Source organism: Sarcophilus harrisii, chromosome 3, assembly GCF_902635505.1.
Source record: "Sarcophilus harrisii chromosome 3, mSarHar1.11, whole genome shotgun sequence".
Classification (NCBI taxonomy): Eukaryota; Metazoa; Chordata; class Mammalia; order Dasyuromorphia; family Dasyuridae; genus Sarcophilus; species Sarcophilus harrisii.
In genome coordinates, this window is record NC_045428.1 from 545,872,187 (window position 1) to 545,881,190 (window position 9,004).

At 55.9% G+C, this 9,004-nt stretch overlaps 1 protein-coding gene across 1 annotated transcript; it reads left to right on the top strand.

Moving 5' to 3' along the window:
• Positions 1 to 200: 200 nt before the first annotated feature.
• Positions 201 to 7,851, top strand: TINAGL1 (tubulointerstitial nephritis antigen like 1). Its single transcript, XM_031962256.1, has 10 exons — positions 201 to 355; positions 1,527 to 1,619; positions 1,831 to 1,945; positions 4,137 to 4,260; positions 4,552 to 4,702; positions 4,952 to 5,141; positions 5,292 to 5,337; positions 5,826 to 5,949; positions 6,760 to 6,805; positions 6,982 to 7,851. Exons 1-10 carry the CDS (start codon positions 297 to 299, stop codon positions 7,123 to 7,125), a joined length of 1,092 nt encoding a protein of 363 aa, XP_031818116.1. The 5' UTR covers positions 201 to 296; the 3' UTR covers positions 7,126 to 7,851.
• The last annotated feature ends 1,153 nt before the right edge of the window (positions 7,852 to 9,004 follow it).

The window sequence follows — 9,004 nt, forward strand, 5'->3', positions numbered from 1 at the left end:
CCCTCTCCTCCTCTCATCCCAACCTCCCGAGCAGTTCAAGCCACCAAGTGCCTAAATATGTGTTTTGGGAACTGAGAGGCCTGGGAATCTTTACAGTAAAGGGGAAGGATATTGAACTCTGGGGTGGGGGTGGGGGGGTGGGAGGGGGAGAGTCAAAAATGTGTCCAGAAACAAGATGTGTGGGATTATACTGGGGAGGGGGAGGAAGGTCTCTGCTGTGGCAGAGTGTGGGGGAGAGGGGCCCAGCCTGGTCATCTTGACCCCAGTCCCTGACCCCTCCCCCATCCCCAGGGTGTATGTATCAGGGACGAGTATACCCAACCTTTGGGACCTACCAAGACAATTGTAACCGATGGTGAGTGATGGAGGCCTTTGGGGAGGGGGGGGGGAAGGGCTGGGGGCCCCTGGAATGGAAGGGCTCAGTGGGGTCGCTGGGTCCCAGGACCTCCAGGACAGCATCTTCAGGGACTCCAGCTGGCAGTTGGGGGGTCTTGGGGGCCCGTTCTCCTCCCTGCCCCTTCCTCTGCTTTCCTGATTTTCCCCTGCCTCCTTGCCATTTCTGTCTTTCTACAAGTCTCTCTCCCACTGTGCCTGTCTCCACACCCCCTGAGGCTCCCATGGGCCTCAATCAATACCTTTTAAGGAGCCTGATGGAAGCCCAGGCCCAGTTTTGGCTGAGGCTGAGCCAGCTGGAGGCTGGAGGTGGGGTGGGGTGGGTTGGGGTGGAAAGAGGTTCTGAGGGAGGGGTTGTGCTGGAGACTTGGGGGAGGGACGAGTGCGCTAGAGACGGACAGACTGAGACTAAAGGGATTCTTTTTGAGCTGGGGGCTATAAGTTTCCCCCAACCTTGAGCTCCGAGAGCAAGTCTGAACAAGGCAGAAACGGAATGGGACCTGGCCAACTGGGTATAGCAGCAGGTCCCAAATTCCAGACTTGGGACTGGGAGGAGAGGCTGGAGGGCTGGACATTAACCCTTCGGTGCCCAGAGAAACTTTCCCCTTTCCCCGGGAGGTGGAGGGCTCCCTTCATCTTCTCCTGCTGTCCATAAGCACAAAGTGTCCATCCTCCCCACTCCCAACTCCCCAAGGAGCGGCTGCTCCCCCGCCCCTCAGTGTCTCCCAGAGGGCAAGTGGTTAACACCCCATGTGTGGGAAGTGAGCACTGAAGGCCTGATCCCTTAGGCAGAGTCCTCAAAATCAGCCTCTGTTGCCTCCCTTCCAAGAATGGAATCCCCCTCCTTCACAGCAGGGGCCGAGGTTCCTTCCCATCCCCCACTATTCCCCAGCCCTTTCCAGGAATCAGGGCCACTGGGGAAGCATTCCTGTGAAGGCCCCACACACCGTGCAGAAGCAGTGACCGTCCCCCCCCCAACTTCCTGACATGACATGAAGTTTCCTTCCTGCTGCCTCCCCCTCCGGGGATTGCTAGAAGCCGGCTAGAGCACAAAGGAGGGGCAGGAGCTCCCGGGGGTGTGACTGGGCCCCCCCCCCAGGCTCTGCATTAACCCTCTCCTTCCTCCTCACCAGCACCTGCAAAGAAGATGGGCAATGGGAGTGTGACCAGGAGCCCTGCCTGGTGAACCCGGATTTGATCGATGCCATTAACCGGGGCAACTATGGGTAAGAGCCCACTGGGCTCCAGGCCTGAATGCCTGGGGCTCCTGCCATGTCCCTCCTGGCTCACTCTCTCTCAGCACGAGCTCCAGCACCGCACCCCCACCCATGCATGCACTTGGGCCTGCACACGCACCTTCTCCTTGAATCTCCCCTCCAGCCTGGGCCCTGCCCCATCCCGGAACCCCAGTAACTTCTGCCCCTCCTGTACCCGCAGGTGGACAGCTGGGAACCATAGCGTTTTCTGGGGGATGACTCTCGATGAAGGGATCCGGTACCGTCTGGGGACAGTCCGACCCACCTCCTCGGTCATGAACATGAATGAGATACAAGTGAGTTTGGGGGGGGGTCCCCACGTGCAGTGAGTACTTTGGAGGGGCTTTAAACAAGGAAGTCCCAGGATGCCCCAGTTACTGTCCAAGATGCCCCACCCACCAGAAAAGGGAGCTCGGGACCTTGAGGTCACACAGTTGTGCCCAGCACAGCTTCGAATTCGGGTCAGAAGTTAGGACATCTAGACTTGCCGTACGGCCCTTTGTAAAGGCTAAAGCGCTGGGTGCACTCAAGAATTCTCTCTCCTTCCTCTCTCCTCACATTCTGTATTCATAGATTCCAAGTTTCCTGTTAGCCCTGACCTCCTGGGTTCTAAGGACCCTCCCAGCTCTGACATCCCGGGTTCTAAGGGCCCTCCCAGCTCTGACATTCCATGTTCTAAGGGCCCTCCCAGCTCTGACATTCCAGGTTCTAAGCTCCCTCTTATATCTGGGTTCTGACAATAATAACATATTTCTAAAGCACTTTATGTTTTCAGACCTCTGAACGTGCAGTTGTCTCATTTGATCCTCACAACAATCCTCTGGGGTAGGAACTATTATTATCATAATTTTACAGATGAGAAAACTTAATCAGTAGAAACTTGATGACTGACCCTGGCCCATCTGAACCAGGATCCAAATCCAAGGATTCTAAAGGCTGATTTGTCTCTGATCCCTCTCTCTCCACCAGTTTCTTCCAGGATGCATTTACATTGTCAGCATCTTCTTGCTTATGGCCAAAAGGCTACTTACAGAATCAGCCAGAAGGAACTTGTAGACTATTTGATATTTGATAGGACCAAGTTTTGCAAATGGAGAAACTGAGATCCAAATCTAGCCTTCTCCCTCTCCCCTTTCCTCCCTCCCCCCGGCCAATTCTGGGAAACCCCACAATGCTGTGCTTGCCTTGGGACAAGCCTAGGGTCTCAGATTTGGAGGTGGAGTCTCTAAGCCTGTCCTTCCCTCCCCCTCCCCTCTCACCCCTCCACTCCCATCCCAAGGGTCCAGAAGAGGCTCTGAGCCTGTCCCCTCTCCAACCCTCATCCTCTCACCCCTAGCCCCATCCCCAGCCCCACCCCCGGCACAAGGGTCCAGAGGAGGCTCTGAGTGGAAAAACACTTCCATCTGTGTCCCGGGTTAGGCAAGGGACATAGGATTTGGTGGAGATGAGCCTAGCAAGACCCCTGGGGCTGGAGAAATGGCCTCTAGCCCAGTGACCCCCAGTCTCCTGGGCTTCCAGGCCCGGCTATTTTTTGCCTGCCTTTGTGTTCACTTGGTTGCTGGCCAGGTCATGGGGCCCCCTCAGCGGCGCTCCCTTCCCTCCTCGCCTCCATCCCTGTGGCCTTGAATAGCTTGTCAGACTTTACAGGAGGATGTACAAGGAAGGGGCAGAGGAGGAGGGGCAAGGGACCCCACAAAAGACCTGGAGAGAGATTGGTATGGAACAGGGACGTCCTTTCTCCTCTGTCAGATTTGGGGGTTGAGTTAGAGGGTTCCAGCTCAAGGTCTGTGAGCCTGTGAATTGTCCCCTTTGGATTCTTATCTTTCCGCTCTGTGCAATGTGAATAATGGCAGCCTCCTTCCCTCCACGTCAGGAGGCCCATGGGTCTGGTGAGGTGTTTCTAACACAAACAAGTTTGCATTGAAACTCCTCTTCTTCTTGTTGTTCAAGTGCTGGGGGACCCCCCCCCCACCGGTGCTTCATTGGTCCCGGAGTGGGGAAGTCCAGTTCAAATCCAGCTAGCCGTGGGACTCTGAGCCTGTCATTTAAGCCTCAGTTTCTAAAACTGTAAAAATGAGACTTGTCGTAACATCTGCCTCCCAGGGTTGTTGTGAGGACCAAATGAGATGATATTAGTTAAGCACTGAGCGGTCCCTGCCACACAGTAGGTGCTCAATAAGTGCTTATTCCTTTCCCTTTACCCTCGAAAGACTCAGCATGGACCCCTCCCCAAATCGTAGATGGAGGGCCATTGGATTAGATCGTTTAGAGCTGACTAGGGGCTTGGGTGTTTAGTCAGCACAAACTGCTCATTATAGTAATACAAACTACTGAAGCCCATCCTGGGCACAGCCCTCACCCGTCTCTTCTGCCACTCTGGTCCCAGTTATTGGGTCTCACTCCTAAAGTGGGAGTCTGTCGAGTCAGTCCGAGGCCCAGGACTTGTGGGGGAAGCTCAGGGGGCAACGGTTTGTTTGTGCCTTGTAGATGGTCATGTCACCAGATGAAACTCTTCCCTCAGCCTTCAGTGCCTCCAATAAATGGCCTGGCCTAATCCATGAGCCCCTGGACCAGGGCAACTGTGCAGGTTCCTGGGCATTCTCCACAGCAGGTAGGGGCTGGGGCTGTGATTGGGCCTGGGGTCAGGGCTAGAGCTGGGACTGGGGATAAGGTTGGGGCCAGGCTGGGGCTGGAGCTGGGCCTGGGGTCAGGGCTAGAGCTGGGACTGAGGCTTGAGGCTGGGGCTGGGCCCAAACTAGAGCTGGGACAGGGCTGGGGCTGGAGCTAAGAGTTGGGGCTGGGCCTGGGTTTTGGGCAAGGACCAGGGACTTTGGTTTGCCACTAGCATGGGCTAGGCTAGAGCCTGGGTCTGGACCCCATGGCCACCTCTTCCTCTCTCTAGCCGTGGCCTCAGACCGGATCTCCATCCATTCCATGGGTCATATGAGCCCAGCCTTGTCCCCTCAGAACCTGCTGTCCTGCAACACCCACAATCAGCACGGCTGCCGGGGCGGGCGGCTTGATGGGGCCTGGTGGTTCCTGCGTCGCCGTGGGTGAGAATGTGGGCATGGAGGGAGCCCCTGGGTGCTGCAGATAGGGACCCCAGAGGGAGTTCATGAGCATGGCTTCTGGAGGGTGGGGGAGGGTAAGAGGAAGAACTGGGATAATTCTAAAGAGAGGACGCTGGCCCCTGAGGAGGAGGTAGGAGAGGCAGGGGGCACCTCAGAGGCCAGCCTGACCCACTGAGTAGGGGTTTCCTTAACCTTCTTTCCCATCCCCACCTCCCCACTGTCTCTTTACAGGCTGGTGTCCAACAACTGCTACCCCTTCTCTGAGGGGGATCACAACGGGGCAGCCCCTGCGGCCCCGTGCATGATGCACAGTCGCCACATGGGCCGGGGCAAACGCCAGGCCACTGCCCACTGCCCCAACAGCCGGACCCACGCTAATCACATCTACCAGGCCACACCTCCCTATCGCCTCTCCTCCCATGTGAGAGTCTGGGCTTTTGGGCTGATGGGGTGGGGAGGGGGGGGGAGACCCTCTGGGGCAGGGCGGCCCAGGCAAGGGCATGACCTGGTGTGGAGAGAGGGGGGATCTGGCTTCTAAGGACCCCTCAGACAGCCTTGACCCATTCCCTAGGAGAAAGACATCATGAAGGAATTGATGGAGAATGGGCCTGTCCAAGGTAAAAGCTTCCCCCCCATCCCCGCACCCTCTGCTCTCTGCCCTTCTCTCCCTCCCCGGCCCTGATTCCATGCTCAGGAATTGGGAGAGACCTTAGAAATACCACCTTGTCTTGAGATGGCCACTCCCCCTTCTCCATACCTGTTGGGGAAGGCTCTGTGCCCCTTGTCAGGCAGAGCTCTGTGCCTCCCCCCCGACCTGTCAGGCAGAGCTCTCAGCAGACACCCCTTCGAGAGACCTATTCCCTTAACATTAAGTGCAGCCCCCAGGCCGTGCCCGGGCCCAGATGGGGTGGTGTGGGCACCCGGGGCCACCAGCCCATCCGTTGCAGCCTAGGGCAGAACCTCGTCCCCACCCCTAGCCCTGACGGGAGACGGGGCTTGGTGGGGAGGGGGTGAGAAGCCGTGGAGGATCCTGGTGTTTGAGTACAGAGGGACGCGCTGATGGATGCCCTGAGCAGGTGCCCATCAGATACCCCTGTGCCCGCAGCCCTTCTGGAAGTGCATGAAGATTTCTTCTTATACAAGAGTGGGATCTATAAGCACACGCCGGCCAGTCTGGGGAAGCCTGAACGTTACCGCCAACATGGGACTCACTCCGTCAAAATCACGGGGTGAGAAGGGCTTTCTGGGCAACCTGGGCAGGCAGTCTGGGGGCTCCAAAAGGGGCATCCAAGTGAAGGGGAAGGGGGGCCACATTCAGAATTTGAGCACCTAGACTCCAATGCCAGCTCCACTGTTGACTGGGCTTGGTCCAGACCTTCCTTTCTCTGAGGCTCAGTCTTCCCCTCTGTAGGATGGATCATTGGAGCAGGCACTGTCTGAGAGCTCCTAGGCTCTGTCTGCTTTGAAAGCAGTGGAGCTGGGAGGGCATACAGGGCCCCCTTCTCCTGTCAGACTCTGCCTTGTCCACACCTGCCTGGCAGAGATGATAAATCTGTCCTAATGGACACAGGAGGAAGCTAGGACTCAGGGCCGAGGCCTCTGACTCCAAATGCTGTTCTTGGGCTCTGCCCCCTTCCACTTGGCACTAGGAAGGAATGGTTTGTTCCCCTTCCCCCTTCCTGGTACATCTGAGGGCATGAAGGGGAGGGGGAAGGGTGACCCCCGGGGCAGGAAACATTCCAGGAGGAAAGCCAGACTGGTAGTCAACAAGTCCAGTCACCATGGTAACCAAGGATTGAGGAAAGGGGGAGGCCAGGCTGGAGACCTCTGAGGGGGGAGGCCAGGGCAGTGGGGGTGTAGCTCAGGGTCCTTGGCCCGGGAACCACAAGGTCCGGCTTTTAATCCGAGGTCTTGCTGTGGGACCTGGGCCCAGTCCCTGCCCATTCTGGACCTCTGTGTTCTCCTTGGGGTAATGGCTGGACTTTTTCCAGCTCTGATATTCTGTGAACTTACTCTAACTCTCCTCTCATGTCCTAAAGGTGGGGAGAGGAAATTCAGCCCGATGGACAGAAGGTGAAATACTGGGTGAGTCCCAACATGTCCTGGGAAGCAGGAGGGGAGAGACCCAGAGAGCCCCTGGATGGGGGCGGGGGTAGGCAGGGCCCTTGTGTCAGGGAGCTGCTGCTCCAGCAGTGGAAGGCCTGCTTGTAACAAGGGATCCCTCGCCCCTATTCCCTTCATACCCCCCCTCTCCCTAACAGACGGCAGCCAACTCGTGGGGCCCAACCTGGGGAGAGAACGGATACTTCCGAATTGTGCGAGGGGCCAACGAGTGCGACATCGAGAGCTTCGTGGTGGGCGTGTGGGGCAGGGTCGGCACGGAGGACATGAGCCCCCATCACTGAGCCCCTGCTCTGGCTCGCCCAGACCCTCTGGGCCTTCTCCTGGATGAGGACTTGGGCATCCTCCAAGCAATGTCCACACCCCGTCACCTGCTGCCAGATCTGGAACCACAGCCAGTGGTGCTAAAAAGTTTGCTTGGGTTGGGGTACAGATCCCACAGACAGCAGAGCGTGAGATCCCTGCCCCTTCCCCGGCCAGAGGGAGGGGGAGCTGATCTGCTGAAACAGCAGTCCCCCGGAGGGCTCTCTACCCCCTGCCCCCCTCCCCAAATCCCGTCTTTCAACCTCAACCAAGCGTGAGCTGCCCCTAATCCCTGCCTGCTGATGCTGCAGTCCCAGGAGAATGGGAGTGTGGGGTAAGGAAGTCAGGGTGGACAGGCCCTAGGACCCCCTCCCACTTCCCTTTCCCAGGAATATAAAGAGGAGGCTTCAGACATCTGATTCCAGCCCTGTCCCCAGCCTCCTCTCCCACACCAACCTATCCCCCCTCTTGTTTGCTCCTTGGCCTCGGGAGCCTGCTGAGCCTCGGTGCATTCTGGGGTTCCCCTAAACATGATGGACACGTGCTGGTCTTCACCCGGTGGGAGATGAGCTGGGCTGAGGCCTGTGGTCCTCCCCACCCACTGCCTAGGCTGATACCACTCTCTTTTTCTCTTTCCCGTTGTCGTTTCAGCCTTTGAGAATATTTATTTTGCTTATTACTGACTGTAAATAAACCCAATTCACACACAGGCTGCCTCCCGTTGCCTCTCTGGAGGGCTTTTCATGCCTGTTACCCACAGGCGCTCCGGCTGGAGTTCTCTGCGGGTTGTGGGAAAGGGGAAGGGTAGGAAGTGGGGGGACCCACAAAACCACCTTCTACAGGATGGGTCAGACAGCAATTCAGTTCCATTCTGTAAACATTTATTTATTAAGCAGAGTAGGACCTCCCCAGCCATGAGGCAGGAGAAAGACTGTCTGCTCCTTGCATGGCCCCAAGAATCAAAGGAGCTCAGAAATGAGGGTCTGGACAGAGATTTCTTGTACCTCTTCTCTATCTCTCCAACTCTCTCACTTTCTATGAATCTCTATCTCTGCCTTTTTGTCTCTATCTCTTTGACTCTCTCTCTCTCTCTCTCTCTGAATCTCTGTCTCTGTCTCTCTTTGTCTCTGTCTTCCCCTTTCTCTGTCTCATTTCTCTTACTGTGAATTTCTGTCTCTACATTTCTCTGCCTTCCCTCTTCTTTCTCTGTCTCTCTCCATGTGAATTTCTCTCTGCCTCTCTACATTTCTGTCTCCCTTCTTCTTTCTGTCTGTTTGTCTCTCTGTGAATTTCTATCTGTCTCTATATTTCTCTGGCTCCCCGCCCATCTCTGCCTCTGAATCTCTGTTTCCATCTCTCTCTTCATGGGCTCCCCTGGCTTCAGTTTTTTTTTTTTATCTCTACCCCTATGGTTTCCAGATCTACAATATCGACTCTAAGCTCTCTCTTTGGAGCTCCGACTGTCATTTAGACATTTCAATCTTGCTGTTCCATAGGCATCTAAGCTCATGTCCAAAACTGTTGGAATCTTTACAAACTGAAGAAGTTATTTTACAAACTCAAGAAGTTATTCTGGTGGCATCGAGATCCAGTGGGATCTAAAGGTCTAAATTCAAAACCTGCCTCTGATTTTTACTCACATTACTGTTTATCCACAAGGAAGTCCTTTAACCTCCCAGGGCCTCAGTTTCCTCATCTGTAAAATGAGGTGGTTGGTCCAGACAGTTTTTGAGGTCCCTCAGCTATAGATCTTTGAAGCTATGATCTATTCCCTAACCCACTCCTCTTCCAAACCTCCCTCTTCCTCTTAGCGAACCATCCTCCTTCCAGTCACCCAGAGGTCACAACCCAGAAAGTCCT

What these genes read in the sequence shown, in the direction of transcription:
- TINAGL1 (XM_031962256.1), top strand. Translation starts at nt 297, where the DNA reads ATGTATCAGGGACGAGTATACCCAACCTTTGGGACCTACCAAGACAAT. An exon ending in CTGGGCATTCTCCACAGCAG is followed by an intron (nt 4,261 to 4,551) that starts GTAGGGGCTGGG and finishes TCCTCTCTCTAG; the next exon opens with CCGTGGCCTCAGACCGGATC. An exon ending in CCTATCGCCTCTCCTCCCAT is followed by an intron (nt 5,142 to 5,291) that starts GTGAGAGTCTGG and finishes CCCATTCCCTAG; the next exon opens with GAGAAAGACATCATGAAGGA.